This window comes from Mastigoproctus giganteus, chromosome 6, assembly GCF_048544385.1.
Source record: "Mastigoproctus giganteus isolate SK-2022 chromosome 6, ASM4854438v1, whole genome shotgun sequence".
In the NCBI taxonomy this organism is placed as follows: Eukaryota; Metazoa; Arthropoda; class Arachnida; order Uropygi; family Thelyphonidae; genus Mastigoproctus; species Mastigoproctus giganteus.
Genome location: NC_143580.1, coordinates 141,141,508 through 141,165,211, shown reverse-complemented (window position 1 = coordinate 141,165,211; position 23,704 = coordinate 141,141,508). Strand labels below are relative to the sequence as shown.

The 23,704-nt window shown below is 38.3% G+C and overlaps 1 protein-coding gene across 1 annotated transcript in view; it reads right to left on the bottom strand.

Annotated features, from left to right (window-relative positions):
- The window catches only part of LOC150084623 (uncharacterized), a 174,065-nt gene that overhangs the window by 108,872 nt on the left and 41,489 nt on the right, over positions 1-23,704 (bottom strand). The window contains exon 3 of the mRNA XM_090375360.1: positions 6,320-6,360. Within this exon, the coding sequence (XP_090231486.1) occupies positions 6,320-6,360 (41 nt within the window). The remainder of the gene's footprint in view (positions 1-6,319; positions 6,361-23,704) is intronic.

Below are 23,704 nucleotides of genomic sequence, written 5' to 3'. Positions count from 1 at the left end.
AGCCAGAGACGCTTGAAAAGAGGAGATTCCAAATTACTAAGTCTCTGACAGGGAATATCAGAATGTACATGTGCACAAGTACCACCTTTGAAGTGAAAGGAACCATAAAGGAGATTAATTCGGACAGTTGAGATGAGCAGTGGCAGAATCAACTGATAACTAGGATTCTGTCAGAAAATGAATGGGGTTTGGCAGATTGTAAGTGGAAACGGACATCATTGAGATTAGAACTGAGACCACATATATTTGTGAAATGAACAAGGAAGTGTTTGGAAGGTTTAGATCTTTTTGCAGATAAGTTTGTTCTATTAGTTTGACAATTCATGGTGTATTCAGTAGTAAGAAAAAGGTGGGTGGGTGGGTGTGGACCTGCTGTATGAAGTAATGAAATTTTTGGTTTTGGCGTACACATGGGAAGAATATACCCAGCTCCTTCACATAACGTGACCTTGACAATGCCTCCCACATACCCATTACTCGGACTCCCTCCAGTCACGATTTGACAGAGTAGAGGCAGCGAGATTATAGACTAGCTGATCCAGAAGCCTCCAAGAGAGTTACCAATAGGTTCGGTCTGGTGGACTATCTAGTGGCCAGCCTGCGAATACCATTTTAGAGCTGTACCTTTGAAATGTAAGGAAGATTGGATATTGCTATGATGGATTCTGGAGCTTTGCTCTGGAGATTAAACATGGGTTCTACCATTTCAAGCCTCCAATAAGCAAAGTGGTGGTTTTACTGGTAACAAAGAGGGAGCAGCATTCTCCCTGTGGTCAGGGCACCACACCTTGACCCCTGTTTATGTTGGTTCACACCTGGGTGCTACAGTGTGCTAAGTGCCACATTTGAGGACTTGCACATGGAGTTATACCCAGGGTTACTAACAGTACCACCATTGCAAAGGTGCAAACAGAGGATTTGGCTGTCACAGATCAACCGGAATTTGCCGAAATTAAGTCCACTTGACTTGAGTGTCATCTGAATATCAGATGACACTCAAGTCAAGAGTGTGATCTGATACCAGAAGTCAGTGTTTTAGACTTCCAGGTAGAAAGCACAGCTTGGCATATGTAAGAGAATGTCTGCAGCATACTTCTGGTGTGTCCATCCTTAAATACTTCATGCATAAATGTAGATGCTGAATATTATATTTATTCAGTTTGTCAGCAACTAGAAGGGAATTACCAATAGTTATAACATTTCAAATATTATCACTGTTCAGTAGTCTACCATGTGTAACAGTATCAAAAGCTTTGCTGAAATCCAAGTATATGATATCAAAATTATTTTTTGCATCTAGTTCCTTTGTGACCATAGTTAGTATCCAATCAAATTGTCAGCCAACATTTCCCCTTAACAAACCTATGCTGTCTGAAATATAACCGAAGTTTTGTCTTGATGCTGCTGCATTGCTTCTTTAATCTAGTGAATCCATTATTTTCCCCGGAACAGAAGTTAAACTAACAGGTCTGTAATTACTTGTGTCACCATTTGATCCCCTTTGTGAATTGGGGATACATTTGCACATCTCCAGTCCATGGGGACTTCCCCTGAATACAATGATTCTCTCATAATTATGGCTAAGTGTGTGTTTACATTCTCTGCTGCCTCCCTTAAAATAACTGGACAGATCCCACTGCCCCAGGTGCCTTTCTTATGTTCAACAATTAACTTCAACAATCTCTCCTTCACTTTCCTCTCAGTTATTACAGAATCATTTAGCTCCCTGTTTGATAAACCTCTGGCCACTTCCCTATCGAATTACTCATGTGTGAACGTAGATGGAAAATACTCATTTGGTTTGTCAACTCCCTGAGGATCATCATCAACAGTCGAAATCATCGTCATCAAGTGGACCAATCTGATTCATCCCATTCCATCTAGGTTTACATAAGTAAAGATATCTTTGCCTAAGATATCTTTATGACTTGATTACAGACTAGCTTTTATCTACCACAGGCTTCTGTTTCGTCTGATAATTTATATGCATTCCATGCATTTTTCTTCTCTGCCACGAGTCTCATTAGTTCATCTGACATCCGTTTAGGCCTAAATCTTGAACAGTATTTCTTAGTTGGTATGAAATGCCTAGTAGCTCCCAAGATTAATTCCTTGAATGCTTCCCATTTAGAATTTGCTGTGCTAACATCATCAGTTGGTCCCATTGTATAGAATTTATAAACTATCTGAGACCACCATAGTCACCTTCAAGAAAGCAATAACCTTTCCTTTACCCCTGATGATAGTTACATTTTTAAGTAAATCCCACATCAGTACACTGTGATCACTGCCACACCCTTTATCTGCAGATTCTTAATGCACAAATACTTACTGCTGATAATGAGATCAAGGGTATTAACTGAGAGGCAAACAGAGTGAGTAATACCTCTTGAACATGGTGCTGCAGAAAACAGTCATCTAATAAATCCACAAAAGTCCCTTTGTGGATTTATTGGATGACTTAGAAGCCCGAGAAAGGTTTTGAGGATATCACCCCAGATGTGGGAGCAATAATTCATGGCATAGCGAATTTGAGATTTGTAGAGAATGGGTAGTTGTTTAGAAGATTAGTAACAATGAGAGTGAAAGAGAAAACCCAGTTTTTCAGATGGAGAGGAAACAATACTTGCAGTGTATTTATGCTGATTTATGCCAAGAGATATTAGGATAATCACTAATAAAGATATGTGATATTTCTAGAAATCTTCATGTTATTGAAGATAAGCACAGGAGTGGTAGACTCCATTTTGTAACAAACTGGAAAGTGGAATGCAATGCGTTATTATCAAAACAGCATCAGTGGAGAAGTTAGGAGACAGAAAGCCATCCACCATCACCTGCAGTGAGTGGTGAAATGGAAAAACTGGATAACCAAGTTCAAAAAAACAGTTGCAGATCTTATAAATGCTTATTTACAAGACCTTTATGCCAAACATGATAAAATATCTGAAATATCAAAGGCAACTGCTTGGGTTTCACCAAACATTTCCATTAAATTTGTCCACAGATGGGTAACTAAGCTAGTATATTACCAGATGTTTGACACTAATGGAATCCATATTGGTGATCACTGATTAGCTTTAAGGTTTACAGATAGTTTAAGAGGTTGGCTGTTAATGGATTTGTCCATTACTTTAGAAAGAATGGAATTAAGTGCAATGGGATAATAATTAAATGGAAGAGATCTGTCATCTTTTTAGTAACTGGATGGATATGAGCAATTTCCAAAAAGGAACAACACCGGCTTCATGGGCATCATGTGCCAACAGCACAGTGGACTCTTCCAGCAGGACAATGCACCTTCCCAAAGAGCCGTGGTGACCAGAACACGGTTTGAAGAGCATTCTGCAGATTTTACCACCATGGAATGGCCTCCACGTTCGCTGGACATAAACCCTGCGGAGCATCTTTGGGATGCTGTGGAAAGGTCCATTCGAGCTTTGGATCCTCCACCCTGGAATGCAACAGAATTATGGACAGCAGTGCAGCAAGCATGGATGGAAATGCCTGTGGAACGCTTTTGTAAACTAGTGGACTCAATGCCTTGCCATGTGACTGCCCTTATTCAGGCAAAAAGTGGGCCTCCCCATTACTATGTAGATATCCCATGATTTCGGTCCACTCAGTGTATAAAGCAATGATAAAAGAATTGGATAATAATCTCAAGTTCCAATCAAAAATTGACACAGAACTGGATGCACAGCTTTTGAGAACAAGTGAAGAAATACCATCAGGACCTAAAGCTTTCTTGGCATCAAAATTGTTCAAAATTCTTCTGGCATCCTTTTGAGAGAAGACTAGATGAGGCATTGAATGAATGTACTGAGAATGGGACAAGGTGGTTTACGAAGGTCATCAATACAAGAGTTAGAAGAAAATTAGATGCTAGCATGTTGGCTTTATCAGAAGTGAGAGTAGAGATGGGCAAACGTTAGCAGCCAATAGCTTTGGCAAGAGATCAGAATATTTGACTGCCATTTGGACAAAAAGCAAGTTTTGTACTCTAAGCCTGTTCAAAATACAGTTGGACTGATTAATAACTACTTTATAATTTTTGCGAGCTTTGGTGTAGGCAGAAAATGAACAGGAAGATTTGGATGCAAGCCAATTATTGTGATATGCAACATTCTTATCTTGAACAGCCTCAGCACATTTGCTGGAAAGGTGAAGATTTAGATAAAGGATGAGATTTTAAAGTGGTATGTGGAATAAAGAATTTCATCCTTACAAGAATAATTTCACTGACATGACCTGAGCAAACTGTCATCAAAAGATTAAAACAGTAATCGAATCAAGGAAAAGAAGTTTAGAAAACGTGCAGATCATCCCAGTTTCTATTCTTGTAATTCCAAACAACAGGAGGCTCAGAATGGCCAGAGAGAAAGGCTCCATTGCAGAAGAGACACACCATCACCAAGTTGTGATCTGAGGTGTCTAGAGGACCACTCACGTCTACTATGCACTTCGAAGGGTTGCTCATCAGAAAAAGATAAAGTGTTGGCTGGTGTTAGGATTGTCTGGTATTCTGGTAGGTAAATGAACAATCTGTGTGAGGTCATTAGTAATTGCAAAAGCCTCAGCATCTCAACGTTGAGTCTGTGCAACTAGAAAAAGGAAGCCAGAGGGAGTGAACATTAAAATTACCTCACTGTTAGTAAAGTTTAATTGGAGAAAGTCAAGTTTCAAAGAAAGGAAGTCAAAGAGTTCTATGTGATTAATGGAGTTTAGAGAATGATAGAGGCAACAGATGAATATTTTAAGCTGGAGGAGATTCCAAATTACTACATCTCTGGCAGGGAATGTCATATTGGATATGAACAGGTACTACTTTTGAAATAAAAGGAAATGTATATTGAATAATTAGGAATGGACATGTGCACATGTACCACCTTTGAAGCGAAAGGAACCATACAGAGAATAATTCAGACAACCGAGAAGAGCAGAGGTTGAATCAACCAATAATTGGGACTTTGTCAGAAAAAGTATGTAGGGCTTGGTAGACTGTAAATGGAAATGGACATCACTGAGACCATGTATATTTGTAAAATGAATGAAGTGTTTGGATCTTTTTTGCATGTAAGTTTGTTCTATTAGTTGGACTATTCGTGATGTATTCAGCAGAAGAAAACATGGGAAGGACAAGACGCATGAAGCAATGAAAATAGCATACACATGGCAAGATATACCCAGCTCTCTGACATAATGTGCCCTCAACGATACTCCCCCCCCCTGCATACATACTATTCAGACTCTTTCCAGTCACTATCTGGCAGCGAGATTATACAATAGCTGATCCAAAAACCTCAGAGACAGTTACCAATAGATTCAGTCCAATGGACTACCCTGTGGCTGGCCTGTGTACAGCGTTTTAGGGCTGTACCCTCGAAATTCAAGGAAGATTGGAACTAGCCATGATTCCCATCATAACCTGAAAAGACATCAATCATACTACATGATGGAAGAGATGAGGGGGTTGCTGGAGCTTTGCTCTGGAGACTAACTATGGTCTTCACCACTTCAAGCCTCCAATAAGCAAAGTGGTGGTATTGCACTGGTTAATGAGAGTCATCTACCACAATGTTTAATGTGGCCCTATTCTAAGGGTTATTATTTGTTTAAATAATGGTTATTAGATAATGGTTATTATTTGTTTAAATGGAAGTTTTTCTTCCATATGCCACTTCAGATATGGAAGATAATCTGTCTTATCATATTAGGTTTTGTCTAAGTATATACACCTGCTTGGTTGTCCACTTAGACAAAATTATTCACACAGTTCAGTATATGTTCACAATAGGAGTTAATAGAAGACACATGCTGGCTTCAATTAACGTTTATTATTCATTTTAAAATCTATGAAACTGACAGAACAGTTGTGTTGAAGTTTACTGGCTTCTCATCAGCTGCCCTGTTCTGTCAGCATCTTAGATTTTAAAATATATAGTGGATTCAAGTGTTCAGGTGATGCTATATAATTTAAAAAGATATTAGCATATTAGGTTGAGAATATGGATAGTGGTATTCATTTCTATGTTGGACATAAGGCCAAGCCTTATTGCCAAGTACTTGGCAATAATCTATTGAGTGAGCAGACTCTTCCTTGTGATCATCTAACATAGTAATGTATCTGAAATTTATCTGTTTCAACTTATCCTCTGAATTATCGTCCTATAAAAAAAAAATTACATGTGAGAAACACATTATGCACATTAAATTTTTAGAAAATCCCATACATGGAATAAGTAAATTGGCTAATCAGATCAACTTATTATCTTTGTAAATTCTTTATGCCATAATTAAGAAAATAAACTTTACTCACCTATTATTATTAACACAGCTTTCACACAAACAACCACATTCCTATGGGGAGAAAAAAAAAAAAAAAAAAAGATTTCCATAAACATTATACATCAATTTAGGTTATAAGGATACTTCTATGATGTACCCATTTTTATTTATATACAGTGCATCCCAGGAGGAATCTGCCAAATTACTTCAGAGATTGATTCCTTGAATGATTTTGAGTTAAAAAGTTCATATCAATATGAATTTGATTTAAAACTGGCATGGTGATATTTACATTTAAAATTGTCTTAAAACTTATTTTATGTTGGAAAATTATTTCCTTTAAGAAGAGAATATCAATAAAGCTCTTATAATAATCACTCAAAATGTCTTCCTTCTATTCTACACATATCCTGATGCTCGCTCTCTCTCTCTCTCTCTCTCTCTCTCTCTCTCTCTCTCTCTCTCTCTCTCTCTCTCTCATTTGTTAGTCATTTTGAACATAGTCTGCAGCATTCAAAATTCTCTGATACAGTATATCCCTATCAATAATTCACCTTTTGCAGATACAATAATGCTTTCATTTGAAGCCCACAACAACAGTCTGTGGTTCAGAATTAAGAATTAAAGTTGGTGATTTAGTTGACCAAGGATAAAAACCTCCTTAGCCAATCCAATGGTTGGGATAGAGTTAGTAATGGTACAGAATAATCAGAAACCAGGCTGGAAAAGATGCAGAGCTGCATTGTAACAGAAATACATATGCCATCACTTCAATAAAGGAACATCCTCCACAAGGCATGGCAGCTGACTTTCAAAAAAAAAATAAGGTGTTTCCACACTGACAGCTCAATAGACATTGTCCAATTAACTGGTTTCTAACAATTTCACACCATACATTTATTGAAAATTGTCACTAGAAATTGGCTTCATCTGTTGCATGAGAATTGTACCATCCTCTATACGTTCGCTATGCATATTAAATCACTCCATCCCAAGTAAATATTGGTTCATCAGTCAATAAAAATAAACCTGCACACATCAGAATTAGTAAGTACCAAACAAAAAAAAGTTCCCTCATGACTCAATCTGTTTCTTTAAGGTGCTGTATACTTGTTACAAATGCTTGTAATGTAGCACTTTCCAAATGGTCATTTTAGGAACTCCAAATCATGTGAACATTTTCAGCAGGACTCCATCATATTTCTTGAATTATGTTATTTCATGTATCGTGTTATGAATCATATCATGTTATTGAACTTCATGATTAAAATTACTTTCAGATGCAACATAAAATGATCTGATTTCCCACAGGTGTTGGCATGTAACAATAAAAACTTTTTGATTAGGAACAATTTGGTTGGAGGAAATCATTGCTGGTATTCTTCAACAGCAGCTCTCACATTACCATTACAAGATATCAGCATATTCTTGTTTGAAAATTTCTGTAGATGCACACAGTTTGTTGTTTGTTATTTAGTTTTTAGGAGCATTAGCAACTAAGGCCATATTGCTCCGGGGATATGCGGTGGTCATTCCCTGACCTTTCCGCATCTTCCGTATTTGGTGGTCACGGGCTCGAACCCCGGTCTAATCAAGAAGCATGTGCTACGCACTGCTGCTCCTGCCCACCTGGCTATGGAGGCACCAATGCACACACTTAAATATGGTCAATACACACAATAAACCACTGTTTCTGAGCTCCAAGAAGGTTGCAAGAATTAGACATGTGCAAGGTCAGGTAGCACTGAAGTTACTAGTGATTGAATTTGTGAAATGACCAATCTCCCACCCACTGGGAGTTGGATCCACATTCAATGAACATTTTTTTTGTTGTTTAAAATCATCCAAGGAATCAACTCCTCAAGTTTGGCAGATTCCCCCTGGAATACCCTTTAGTAGTAGGTGGCATGTCATGAGCTACCATATGATTATATTTTTTAAGTCATAGCAAAATAACAACTATCATTTGTCACCAGCAGTAATTACCACAGTTACACATGGATAACACAAATAATTCCTGATGTGATGCAGAAATAAAGGAATAAAATGATAGGAGCACAGTAAACAAATTTGATGAATTTGAAGTAGAGGAATTATAGGAATATCAGAAACATGGTACTATTCTTACATAAGGGATGCAGAATTTGAACAATGTGAATATGTACATAAAAATGGAGAAAAAAAATTCAAATATTATTTTAATGGTTCTAGTTATAGGAATATCAGAAACATGGTACTATTCTTACATAAGGGATGCAGAATTTGAACAATGTGAATATGTACATAAAAATGGAGAAAAAAAATTCAAATATTATTTTAATGGTTCTAGAGCTTCACAACTACATAATTTTTTTTTTTTTTTTTTCAATCTGTTGACATGTTCTTATAGGTTGAATTGCATGTTGTGTGGACTGAAAAACCCATAATAATTTGTGGGAAGAGGGGATTGGACCCTCTGAGATTGATTAACTATACCCTTGATTGAAGAAAACATGAGAAATTCCACTTCAATTTTGATAGGAATTAAAATCAGACTTCTCCAAATGAGTGGCAGATATGTAAGAAAGATATAAAAAAAAGAAAGATATGTAAGATTATAAGAAAGATATGTAAATACATATCTTTCTTATAGTTATACCTTAGGATTCCCTTATAATCCACCTTGTATTTCTGGACTGATTGATTCTGCATAGCCAGTCATGTACATTGTGCAAATATGAGTTTAATGAACTGTGCTGTTTGTGTTATATCAGGCCTCTTTGTAATCAGGACATGATCACTTGGAAGGCAGTAGCTACTTGACTGTGCTGCTTGAAAGGCAAGCTCTGATGAAAAATGAAGAGAAAAAGGGAAGACATTAACTAAAAGCATTGAGGGAAGGTAATAAAAGGCTTCCCGCAGGAAACACTACAAAGAGAGTGGGGGGGGGAGAAACAGCAAGATAGGAGATTTAAAGGTGTGGATGGAGTAGGGAGAGAAAGCTTGGCCTATAGGAAGAGAGACAGAATTAGCAATCTAGTGTGGGCTGTCCAGTATGCATAAGCATGAAACACATGCTTATGCATACTGAACTATACTACAACCACTGCTAAGCAGGTACATTCAAGTTATAAGGTCTCTAAATTTATTTCTCACAAAATGATTGCAGTGCCCTAAATAGTATACTATGTTTATAATACTTAACATGGCATCCTTTGCTCACCAGGAATGTGTCATTATCTGATTTTTGCATCTCACCAGAAAAGTCCAATTGAAACCCATTGGGTAATGTCAGAAGTGTGTCCTGTAGGCCCTATGGATGTGAAAAATGTTCATAGTTGGGTTTCACGAAGAATGAGAGTCCTGAGAAAACAAAGAATGTCAATCAAGACGTCGAATCAGTCGTTCTGAAGCCGACATCCGTCAGTTGAGGAAATGGTTTTGGGTGACAGAAGATCAACAGTGGATGAAATTAAAACAACTACAACCATTTCTGTTGGATTTGTGCATGCCATACTCCATGATCTCAGAATGAGCAAGATGTCAGTTCAGTGGTTTCAAAGGCAACTTTTCCAGGAACAAAAAGACTGTGTCAAATTGAGTGAAATAAAGCTCACTCAAGATGCCACAATAAATGTGGCACCTCCATAGCCAGATGGGCAGGAGCAGCAGTGCGTAGCACACGCTTCTTGATTAGACCGGGGTTCGAGCCCGTGACCACCAAATACGGAGGATGCGGAAAGGTCAGGAAATGACCACTCATATCCCAGGAGGAACATGGCCTTAGTTGCTAATGTTCCTAAAAACCAAATAACAACAACATAACACAATAAATGCATCTTTCTTTTCCTTGATTATCACAAGGGACGATACATGGGTTCCACTCTTCAATCCAGAAATGAAATGTCAGTCTGCACAATTGAAGCATGACCACTCAAAAAGTTCTGCGTTGCTGCAAGTGCAGAGAAAATGATGGTTGCTGTATTCTGGGATATTGATGAAATAATCCTTGCAAATTCTGTACTCAAAGGTACTACAATGACAGAAAACTTATATGAAGAAGTTCTGAAAAAAAAAAAAAAAAAGTTCCTCCCAGCACTTCAGAAAAAATGTCCGCACAGACTGAATCACACTCGTTTCAATCAGGACAATGCTTCACTCCATCGTTCTGGAAAGGTGCAAAATTTTTTTAAAGAAACCAACATGAGGTTATCCCACATCCTCCATATTTGTCTGACTTTCAGCATAGTGACTTCTGGTTGTTTCCAACGATGAAGGATGCCCCTATTGGCAGAAGATTACCTAGCTGACAAGCAGTTGCTTCTGCCATTTAACAGTGGGCTGAACATAACACCAAAGAAATATTTGTCGCAGCCTTCACAGTTTGGAAGAACAGGCGTGAAAAATGTGTGCAGTTTCTAGGAGACTTATGCTGAAAAGTGAGGTCACTCTGTATCTTGTGTATGTTGTGAGAAATAAATATGGAGATCTTTTAACTTGGATCTCCTTATACTTGTAACCTTGTCACCGGGTTGTTGCATGATATTCTAAGTGCAACAACCCAGTCGACGTCAAGCCAATGTACCCCTCATGGCCATGACATTCAGAACTGTGGTAAAGGGCCTAGGAGTGTGTGTGAAGTGGGGGATGGCCTTTGCCAGCTCATGCCCAAGTCAGTTATTCATTATGTTATAGGCACACATCTACAATATAAACAGAAGATCATGTCATTTGCACATTGTTATTGTTTGGTGTGCCCAGTTTGCAGTAGTTGTGCAGTGCAATTTTGCTGCTGCTGTTTCTATTCCAACTTTGGCAGCCTGTTTGCACTTTTCTCCTATTGAAAGTGTAGAGGGAAAATTCTTGGAGGGCATCATGTGCTTCTTTTTGTTGCAATAAAATTCTCTCTCTTTCTCTCTCTGGTTCTGATAGGAGGGAAGGAGGAAAGTTGGAAAAGATACTGAACCAGGTCTCAGCCTCATTACAGCAGCATAGCAAGAGCCTGTAGTGATCAGTGAGCTTAGCTTTTATTGAGTCTTATCCTCTTAATAAGGTCATGTGTGTGCTGGGGAGATTCATTTGTTATTATTCTAGTTTAATGGAAATTTATTCCCAATATTTAGGAATAAATTTCCTTGTAACAACATCTTGTTTCCCCATTTCATACCATCTGCCATTTTCCTATCATTAGCATTAGAAGGTGTTGAGGGTAACTGCAGCAAGTGGATGCAGTGAAATTCGAGCTCCAAGAAATATGTTTTTTTTTGCCATCTTATTTACTTGATTGCCATATTATATCATACTTTATAAGTAGCTTTATAGACCTAATAAAAATAACAAGTGTAAATTAGTAACACTTGTTATTTTTATTTTTAATTTTGGTAGATTTTTTGTAGGTAACTACTTAATATATGTAAAACTATTGTTTCGTTCGAATCTTGTCGCCATTGTTATAGTATAGAGTGTGTGGTAGGAATTCAAATTTTTAATTTTGGTAAATAGGTTAGCTAACATTTAATGGAAATTTATTCTCAATATTTAGGAATAAATTTCCTTCTAACAACACCTTATTTCCTCATTTCATATCATCTGCCATTTTTCTAGGAATATCATTAGCATTAGAGAGCTTTGAGTGTAATTGCAAGTGGATGCAGTGAAATTAGAGCTCCAAGAAATGGTTTTTCTGCCATTTTATTTACTTGATTGCCATATTGTGCTGGTATAGCATAACAGTAAAAATACTTTGGATTATGTTTTCAATAAAATATTCAACTTAACATGCAACTTTTTAAAGAATATTTTTTAAACGAACTTACTTATTAATATTATTAGAAAACCCTAAGTTTTTTTTTATTTACAAAATTAATAATGCTCATGCAATTACAGGGTCATACAACTAAATTTTTCCAACTGGACAGACTTCAACCAGATTTCTGCTGCATAAATGGTGAAGGGCAAGAAAACACAATTATATTTATGCATCAGTGACACTATGAGCTTGTAGAGGGTACACCATGTGGATAGGTGGTCAATGAAGAACACGTCTGTTCCAGCAGTAACAAAGGATTCCCTTATAACCCACCTTGTGTCACAATGATGGGTTCCCTCATTACATTGAAACAAGCCAATCATGTGCATGTTGGTTTACGTGAAACACTGTATTTTCCTGTTGTTGACTATTCTCTTAGTAACCAGCCAGTGGCGATCATCAGGAAATTCATTAACTGATTCTTGTTCTTGCCACGAGGAGGAAGGCCATCTGCTGGCAAAATGGAGCTCAACTGGCCTTCCATTTGCCAACCTAATCCTTGAAGAAACATCCATGATGGTTTAGGAATTAGAGACATGGTTAAAGAAGGTCTTATTATTATAAAAGTGGCTCCTAAGACATCCCCCTCAACTCTGAAAGGTATTTAGTGCGGAGCTGTAAAACTCTGTGAAGTAAATTATGGTGGTATATTAGTGTAGTCTAGTGTGGAGAAACATTGTTCATATTGTGACTGACTTCTTTAATACCAGGACGTTGTGATCACCATCTACTTTGTTCCCACAGGGGCTTTCCTGATCTGAGCTGGAACAGAGGGAAGGCCAGCCCTTGAAGATGTAAAAAGAATCAGGGAGATAGAAAGTTGGAGGGGAAAATAGTCAGAACACACAGGGGGAAGAAAACTGAAGGCATCTCCTGAGAAAAAAGGAGGGGAAATGTTGATAGTTGAGTGTCAGGAGAGCAATACCAAAACTGGATGGAAATAGGAGAAAAAAAAAAAAAAAAAAGTGCAGAAAGACAGATCAAAGGGAAGAAGAGTGATTGTGTCAGTGAAGCTTGACATGAGTGATATCGTGATAGAGATCTTACAGAAGGAAGGAAGATAAATCACACAAATGGAGGGGGCCACAAGTAGTAGCACAATTCCACTCCTGGGAGTGGCTCAGAAGTCAGCACATGAAAAGGGGAGATCCCACACTAGAGGGATCCCGTCCTCAGCATGAATTTTACTCCAAAAGGGAAAGAATTTATCCCATTTGAGGAGGATAGGCCCACACCACCAAGAAGCAAATCCGACATGGAGATGGATGTAAGCAAATTCCCACCCCAAACCAGATGTAATACCAGATGTTCCAACCAACATTGGGTTGGAACATCCGGTAGGGAAGAACTGCTCACACAAAATTGGAGAGTTTTCAGTGGATGTGTCTACTAGAAGGAAATGTGCCCACCATCGGTACATGTGATCTGGAAAGATTGCCAGTATTAGCTGTGAGCACATTTCTGAGTTGTTGGCATTGTATGTTCACAATCACAGCGGTGTGATTCCAATATTTTATGCTGCCACAGAAACAGTGAAGGTTATCTGCAGGACCTAAGAAAAAAGGTAACCTGGATGAAAAGGATGAACCAAAGTTTCGTTTTAGGATTCGCTGCAGAACATCATTAATAAATATTCTGGTTGAAAATGTTTAAAAGTGCACCAAGTAGTTGAGGACAGATTGCATATGATTAACAATAGTTGTGACATTCTAGGCTTATCATATGGTACATGCTGACACATTTAAAATTAAAATTTAAAAACAAGAGGTGGATTGCTGAAAAATTTGTGCTCTCTTTTCTGGGTGACAAACAGAACCAGAACTGTCTTTCTGTGTGCAGGGACCTGCAAGCTAGAAAGGATAGAAACTTCCTTTCCGTGGTCATACCAGGGAATGAAAGCTAGGTTTAGGGCTATGATCCAGAAACAAAGCAGCAAGATGATGGACATTTCCTCCCAGTGGAAATGTCCATCATCTCCATGTCCGAAAAGAAAGTCAAATCAAAAACATCAAGAGTACATTGGTCATTTTCTTCAACAATGGGGAAACTGTTCATCGGTAGCTTCTTCTGCCAGGCTAAACTGTAAATCACCAGTTCTACATCAAGATCCTAAGGCATTTGATGAAGTCAGTAGAATATGTCTGGACAAATGGTGCATTCTGGATTGGCTTCTGCATGAGAATGTACTAGTCCACACGGCATTGCCGATTCAGCAAGTTTTAGCCAATAACAAAATGGGAATGGTTCCACACCTCCCTATCCTCCTGATGTGGTCCCCTGTGATTTCTTCCTTTACCCCAAAATCAAAATCAATTTAAAAGGACGAAGATTCAAAGACATGACGGAGATTCAAAATGAACCGCAGAAAGTGCTGGATAGCATCGCAAAACAGAAATTCCAGAGATACTTCAAAGAAAGAAAAAAGCACTGGGATAAATGTATAAACTCTAGAGAGAGAGAACTACTTTCTGGGGAACAATGACAGTACTAACTATCTAAATCTAAATTAATTTTATTTCCCCAGTCCAGAAACGTTTGGCTCACACCTTGTACCTATCCACCAATGGGTACCAGATGTTTTCTCCTTTTATTGGAAGGAGTTTACCTCTGAATAATGAGCTATAGTCATTGCCGGAACACTATTGTAAGGGAAATGAGAGATATATATTGTGCAAAAAGAATAAATGGAATAGAAACAGTGTACATCTGCAAAGAGCAAAAGTTTATGGTACAGCAGATATCATATTTTAAGGGCACAACACATGATTTATATTTTGGTACTAATGACATTTGAGGATTTAATTAACAAGTACATAGTAATGTTCAAGAGTTAGGATTTAAATTGAAAGTGTCTGAAATCCTGTCCATATGTGACAGCAGAGAGCATATGATATGAGCCTTGTCAATCAATTCAGCCCTGGAGAGACTGTGTAAGACTCATGGGATAGAATTTTTCTCAGTGTGTTCTGTGCTATGCTTGTTAAACAGAAAAGATACACTTAAATAGAAGGTTGCAACAATATTTGTTGATGCTATCAACAAATATTGTGGGTGGAAAACTCCCAGCTCGGAGGAGGATGCACACATTAATATTATTAACAACAGCTGCAGGAGAGGTAGTAGTAGTAATAAAAGAGACATCTGATGCAAGAAAGCAAGTGTATGAGCTTGTGTAGCATTAGCCAAAAAAAAAAAATAAAAAAAAATTTCACATATCCATTCCCTCTAAATGTTTGTCCAGTTCCTCCTTGAATTTATATAAGCTATCAACTTCCACAATGAGGGAAGGAAGTTTGTTGCAGCAATTAACCACCTGCTGGTTAAAGGCAAATTTTAACACATTATTCTACAACTGTCTTCTCAATTTGAATTTATGCCACTCTCAGGTTTGTAATCTAAGCAAGCGGAAGAATCCCATCAGAATTCAGCATGCTCAACTCATTCAAGGCCTCAATACACCTTAATCAGATCCCCTCGCAGGTGCCTAGTCTCCAGCTGCTGCAATATGCAGAACATAATTTCTTTAATTTTTTTTAATAAATAAATTCTTTCATAAATTCTTTCTTGTTAAGAGGACCGCTTCTTTCCCCCTCACCAATCTTGTTGCCCTTCTCTGTACATGCTCAAGCAAATCTACATCCTTCCTAAAATGAGGTCTCCAGACCAGTACGCAGTACTCAAGGTGTGGCCTGACCATCGCCTTATACTCATGAATAATCACCTCATTTTCCCTGCTAGCAAAATTCCTGTATATCATTGACAATACCCCATTGTCAATGATATACAGGACCCATGACCTACTCTGGCAGCCTGTCTGCATTGCACAGAAAACTTCAAATCTGACTGCACAATCACAGTGGTGTGATTCCAAATTTTATGCTGCCACAGAAACAGTGAAGGTTATCTGCAGGACTTTCATTTTCTACTCATTTTCTACTCTTTCATTTTCTACAACCCTAAGTGTAGTACTACACTGTTGGAATGTTCCTCTGGGGTTTCTTCTACCCATATGCTCTGGGGTTTCTTCTACCCATGTACTTTACATTTGTCAATGTTAAACTTCGGTTGCGTCTTTTCAGCCCATCTGCCCAACTTTTCTAGATCCTGCTGCAGTAGTACACTGTCATTACTGTCATTAACAACCCTGCCAAACTTTTACAATCTGAAAACTGACATTAAGCCTGATGTACCTTCATCCATATCACTGATAAATATACAAAACAACAATGGGCTCAACGCCGAACCCCGTGGAACTCCACTAATAACATTAGTCCATGAAGAGCAGTGTCCATTGATTACCACTCTCTGTCTTCTCCCACTAAACCACCCTTTTTATCCATTGCAGAACTTTGACCGTAATACCAAATTGCTCCAATTTGTACAGTAATCTTCCATGTGCAAGTGTCAAAAGCTTTCCTGAAATCCAAGTATAGGATATCAAAATTATTTTTTGCATCCAGTTCCTTTAACCACATCATTGTATCTGATCAAATTTGTCAGACAAGACTTTCTCTTAACAAACCCATGCTGTGTCTGAATTATTGCTGCAGTCTTGTCTGGATGATCCTGCAATGCATCTTTAACCAGTGACTCCATTGTTTTACCCAGAACATAAGTTAAACCAACTGGTTTGTAATTAGTCGTGTCACCCTTAGACCTCCCTTTGTGAGTTGGGGATACATTTGCACATCTCCATTCCATGGGGACTTCCTTTGTATCCAAAGATGCTCACATATTTATGGCTAAGGGTTTGCTTACTTGCTTTGGCACCTCCTTTTATATAACTGGATAGATCCCACCCACCATAGGTGCCTTTCTCATTTTTAACTTCAACAATTACTCCTCCACTTTGCTTTCAGTTATTACAAAATCGTTAAGCACCCTTAACGATTGTACAATTTGAAAAACTTCTGGCATTTTCCTCCTTTAATAACTCCTTGTGTGAATGTAGATGCAAAATACTCATTCAGATTATCAGCTATCTGAGCAGGATCATCAACAGTCGAACCAACGATATCGGTCCTTCAGGTTGTCACAGACATTCTCTCAGATATGCCAGTCAAGCTGTACTTGCTACCTGGGAGTCAAAAACACTGATGGAACTGATATTCGGGTGACACTCAAGTCAAGTGGACCCTATTTCGGCGAAGTCCGGACGGTCTGTGACAGCCAAATCCTCTGCTTGCACCTTCACGATGGTGGGACTGTTAGTAATCCTGGGTATAACCTCCATGCACAAGTACATGATGGGTGATCACCCAGGTGTGAACCAACGTAAGCAGGGGTCGAGGTGTGGCACCCACACCACATGGAGGAACGGCGCCCCTCTATGTTACCAAGCAGTAATAGGTGGTAGATGACTCTCATCAACCGGTGAAATACCACCACTTTGCTTATTGGAGGCTTGAAGTGGTGGAACCCATGTTTAGTCTCTAGTGCTAAGTTCCGGTCAACACTTCCCTATCTCTTCCATCATGCAGTATGATTGATGACTTTTGAAGTTATGATGAACGTCGTGGCGAGATCCAATATTCCTTACATTTCGAGGGTACAGCTCTAAAACGGTGTTCGCAGGCCGGCCGCTAGTTAGTACACCGGACCGAACCTATTGGTAACTCTCTAGGAGGCTTCTGGATCAGCTAGTGTATAATCTTGCTACCTCTACTCTGCCAGATAGTGACTGGAGGGAGTCCGAGTAGTGTGTATGCGGGGAACATTGTCGAGGTCACGTTATGTCAAGGATCTGGGTATATTCTTACCACGTGTACGCCATATCAAAAATTTCATTATTTCATACGGCATGTCCCACCCACTTTTTCTTACTATTGAATATACCATGAATTGTCAAACTAATAGAGCAAGCTTATCTGCGAAAAATCTAAACCTCCCAAGCACTTCCTAATTCATTTCGCAAATATAAGTGGTCTCAATTCTAATCCACCATTTCCACTTGCAGTCTGCCAAACCCCATGTACTTTTTCTGACAGAATCTCAGTTATCGGTTGATTCAAGTACTGCTCATCTCAGATGCCCAAATTATTTGCTGTATCATTCCTTTTGTCTCAAAGGTGGTACTTGTGCATATGTACGTTCTGATATTCCCTGTCAGTGACTTGGCAATTTGGAATCTCTTCTCTGTGATCTCCTCTGGCTTAAAATCTCTCTACCTCATTGTGTCAAATTCATCTGTTGTGTCTACCGTTCTCCCAACTCCACTAATCACTTGGAGCTCTTTGACTTCCTCTCTTTGCAACTTGACTTTCTCCAGTCCAACTTTCCTAACAGTGAGGTAATTTTCCTTGGTGATTTTAATGTTCACAACTCCACCTGGCTTCCGTTTTCTAGTCACACCGACCCAGCAGGACGAGATGCTGAAGCTTTTGCAATTACTAATGATCTAGCACAGATTGTTCGTTTACCTACAAGAATACCGGACAATCCTAATCATACAGCCAATACGCTTGATCTTTTTCTCACAAACAACCCTTCTAAGTACACGGTAGAAGTGAGAGGTCCTTTAGGAACTTCAGATCACAACTTGGTGATTGTCTCTTCTCCAATGGAACCTTTATCTCATGGCTATTCCCAACCTCGTGTTGTTTGGCATTACAAGAATGCAAAATGGGATGACCTGCGAGACTTCTTTTCTTCTTTTCCTTGGTCGGATTACTGTTTCAAAACTTCTGATGTCAATGTTTGCTCAGATCGTGTCAGTGAAATTATTCTTGCAGGAATGGAATCCTTTATCCCACACTCCACTTTAAAATCTCGTCCTTTATCTAAACCTTGGTTTTCCAATAAATGTGCTAAGGCTGTTCAAGAGAAGAATGTTGCATATCGTAATTGGCTTGTTTCTAATACTTCAGTTTCATTTTCTGCCTACACCAAAGCTTGCAACAATTGTAAAGCAGTTATTAATCAGTCCAAACTAGAGTTTGAAAAGGCTAAGAGTAGAAAACTTGCTTCTTGCGCTAATGGTAGCCGAGCATTCTGGTCTCTTGCCAAAGCTATTGGCCACAACTTTTGCCCATCTCTGCTCCCACCTCTGTCCAAATCAGATGGTTCTGTTGTCACTTCAGCCAAGGATAAAGCTGACCTGCTAGCATCCCATTTTTCTTCCAGCTCATGTATTAATGATCTTGGTAAAACACCTCCCACCATTCCCAACACGCTCCATTCAATGCCTCCTGTGGTCTTCCGTGATTTGATGAATCTTGATGCTAAGAAAGCTCCAGGTCCTAATGGTATTTCACCGCTTGTTCTCAAAACCTGTGCTCCTGAACTTACTCCTATTCTTTGCCGCCTTTTTTCACTTTCTTATTCCAAACGTGTTTTTCCTTCTGCTTGGAAATTTGCTCATATCCAGCCAGTTCCTAAAAAGGGTGACAAATCCCTCCCATCCAATTATCGTCCCATTGCAATTACAGTCGAACTTCCCTATAACGAATTCGATAAATCCGGCGAAAAAAATTCGTTATATAGAAATTTCGTTATACAGAGAATATCTTTTTTATTAGAAATTGTTATCTAATTAGAAAATGAAAACGAATCTACATTTATTTTTAATGTATTTTATTTAAAAAAAACATACTTATTTAAATTACGTTTACACAATTTTCGCCAGTAAATATCACAAATTAAAAAAATCTGTAATTTTCGTTTGCACAGTACAATTAAAAAAAATTGTCTGATTCTCAAAGAAAACCTCACATTTGTTCAGAGCAATTATCAGGAACCTTTTCACAAAACTGTAGCTCCATACGAACCGTTTTAAAAGCTTTAAGCATTTCTTTGCGAGTTGGCTTTTTTGCGGGTTGTTCTGATGCGTCTCTTCAGCGTCATCGTTAATTTCTTCGTGATCATGGTCGCGTCTAACACTGTTCAGCAGTATTTCATCTTCATTTGAATGTTCTTCTGTGATCCACATAAACATTGTTATTCCATTGTTATTTCATTTTCGATGTTTCCAGACGATTCTAATAATATCCAAAAGTTTTTCAGTTGTGAAAGGGGCTGTTTTTTTTTTTTTTTTTTATAGGAGCATTAGCAACTAAGGCCATATTGCTCCGGGATATGCGGTGGTCATTCCCTGACCATTCCGCATCCTCCGTATTTGGTGGTGACGGGCTCGAACCCCGGTCTAATCAAGAAGCGTGTGAAAGGGGCAGTTCATCTTGTTCGTCCAGTCGTTGTTCGACTTCTGTATTCAATGCAAATCCCGCTTTCGAAAAACAATTTTGAATAGTGTATTCAGTGACATCGTTTGTCCAAACTTTTGTCAGTTCGGAGATGCAATCTCTAAGGTAACCTCCAAGTTTCTATTTTCTGAGAACGCATTGGCAATCTTCATTATTATTCTCTTTCGATAATGAAATTTAAAATTTTTAATTATGCCTTGATCCATTGGCTGGAGTTTTGACGTTACGTTTGGTGGTAAAAACAACTTCGCACTTTTAAGTTTGGCAGGATGTGCCGGACAGTTGTCAGTTACCAACACGATTTTCCTTTTTTCTTTTGTTATACGCTTGTCTAGTTTTAATATCCATTCTTCAAAAATATCACTTGTCATCCATGCTTTTTTTATTAAAGGTGTAGTCAACTTCCAAAGATTTTGTGCCTCTAAAACATGTTGGGTTTTCTGATATTCCGACGACCAAAAGTCTTAATTTTTCACTTCCTGTCATATTTTCTCCAACTAGCACAATGATTCTTTCTTTGCTTTGTTTTCCGCCAAAACATTTATCATCCTTAAAAGCAAGTGTTCTATTCGGTAAACATTTAAAGAATAAACCCATTTCGTCAGCATTAGAATCATCCTTACGCTCATCTTCTTCCAAAATCTTCTGGTATTGTTCCTCCAACTGTTGCAATCTTCTTCGCTTACATTAACACTTTCTCCACAAATAACCTTTTCCACAATTCTGTGGCGCTTCTTAAATTTTTCTAGCCACCCAGTGCTCGAATTAAATTCTTCATGTCTGAAGAACTGTACAAATTTCAGAGCTTGTTGCTTAATTATTAGGCTCGATATTGGGATATTCTTTTCACGTATCATTTGCACCCATTTTAGAACAGTTTTATCAACATCTTCGTATATACACAACTTAATTCGCTTCTTGTCTGCTCCTCCTTCAATTGCATTTAAAATTGATTCTCGATTTTTTTAAATTCGTAGATAAACTGCTTGCAGATATTGCCATATTTCTCCGCAACATCTTTTTTCTTAAAACCCTGGTCAATATCATAACAATCTTTGCTTTATCATTAATACTTAAACACTTTCTCTTCGACATTGTTTTCGCAATTGTAAAAATTACTGGACTGCACCGCAAACTTCGCTGCGCCGGCCATACAGTGAATTGTTAGTACAGGTACCGCCTACTCAATGAAGTTCGCTTGCCAATTCAACAGTATCACTCACTCCCTTTGAAGAAATATACGACTTTGTGAATTTCTTTTATTCCGCTTTCATGCATATATACACGAAAGAAAATTTATGATTAACATATGCTGTATGTTACTTTTCAGAAAAAAAAAAAAAAAGAGCATACAAGCCTATGTGATTGATGACGAACGAAAAAAAAAAAAAAAAATTCATGAAAACCATCTACTGGGGGTCCAGTTAGACGAGAACGGACAAATATAACGATTGACATGAAGGTCACGTGGTACAGTTGAGGTGAGAAGCGAATGTCACTCAATAGGCGTTACTAAAAACTATGGTAGCATTCTATGTATTGCCGCCGCAGCATGCTAAAGGTTTACCTCAGCGAATTTCGCTTTCCCCTGAGCCAACATCAATTTACAAATCTACACTATTTATTGTAAAGTTTACGACCACTTTTAAGAAAACCCATTTGGTTTAATAACTGTAACAAAAATGAAACAGAGACCCTCCTACGGGCGTCAACGGCCACAAGTGTTCACTAAAAGGATGATTATTTAATTCCAAATGGTAATACGCAATTTCGGAAGGAAGGAGGCAGTATATTTGAGCAGCTGTTTAGCAGTAAATGCTTGAAAATCTTCAAAAATGCTTTTACTAATTTTTTTTAAAAATTCGTTATAGAGAGACTAACACTTCGTTATATGGGGTTAATTTTACATGTAATTTCGTTTCAAGGTGCAATGTTTCGCGAAAAAATTCGTAATATAGAGAAATTCGTTAAATAGAAGTTCGTAATAGAGAAGTTCCACTGTACTTCTACTCTTTCTAAAGTAATGGAGAAATCAATTAACCGCCAACTCTTAAACTACCTTGAAACCTTCCGTCTGATCAACGATCGCCAGTATGGATTCCATCAGTGTCGATCCACTGGTGATATTCTGGCTTATGTTACCCATTTATGGACTAATTCAATGGAAAGGTTCGGTGAAACACAAGTAGTTGCTCTTGACATCTCAAAGGCTTTTGATTATGTTTGGCATAAAGGTCTTCTAAACAAGCTTCCATCTTATGGTTTGCCAACTCTCTGATCGCTCACTGAGGGTGATGGTAGATGGCTCTCTGTCTTCTAACTTCACCACTAATGCCGGTGTCCCCCAAGGTTCAGTTCTTTCCCCCACACTTTTCCTTTTGTATATTAATGACCTTCTTCCATTGACTGGAAATCCTATCCGTTGTTTTGCCGATGATAGCACATTGCATTCTACTTTCCATTTTGAGAAACTTTGCCCTGCTCAATCAGCTTCAACTTCTTGAAATTCTGCAACCAATTCCTTAAATGTCGATATTCAGATAATTCTCCAGTGGGGTAAAGACAACTTAGTTGATTTCAACCCTTCTAAAACTCAGTCTTGTCTTATATCACGCAAAAAGGATTCTTCTGCTCCTATGCTTATCTTTAGTGACACTCCGATTTCTAGGCAAAACAATATATCTCTTTTGGGGATTACCCTTACTTCTAATCTCTCTTGGCACAAGCACATTACAAATATTGCTTCCTCTGCATCTAAAAAACTTGGTTTTCTCTTTCGCTCTCAGCATTACTTTTCTTCATAACAGCTGCTCACTCTGTATGAATCGCAAATCCACCCTGCCATGGAATATTGTTCCCACATCTGGGGTGGTGCCCCGAAAGCCTCTCTCAGGCTTCTTGATTCCATTCAGAAGAGGGCAGTTAGGTTATTTAATGATACATCTCTAACAGAGTCTCTCCACTCGCTTTCTCATAGACGTACTGTTTCAGCTGCATGCCTCTTCTACAGATACTTCCATGGGCACTGTTCTTCTGAATTGGCTTCTATAATTCCCGCTCTCTCTTTCAAAACAGTCCGAACACGTGCCGCCACCAGCCAACATCCATTTACTGTCCAACTTCAAACCCACAGAACCAACTTTTCATCTTCCTCATTTATTCATTCAACTGCCGTTTTCTGGAACAACCTTCCTTCATACATATTTCCTGAAAATTACAATCTACAGAAGTTCAAGTCCAATGTCAACAAATATCTTCTTTCATCTTCTCAACCTCCAACCCAAGCTTGGTACTAAGTACTATAGGTTCTAATACCTCTTGTGTTTGGGGTTCACATAAAAAAAAAAAAAAAAAAAAAAAAAAAAAAAGTGGACCAATTCAATTCATCCCCATCCTTTTAGAGTTTTTATAAGTAAAGAAGTCCTTGGTG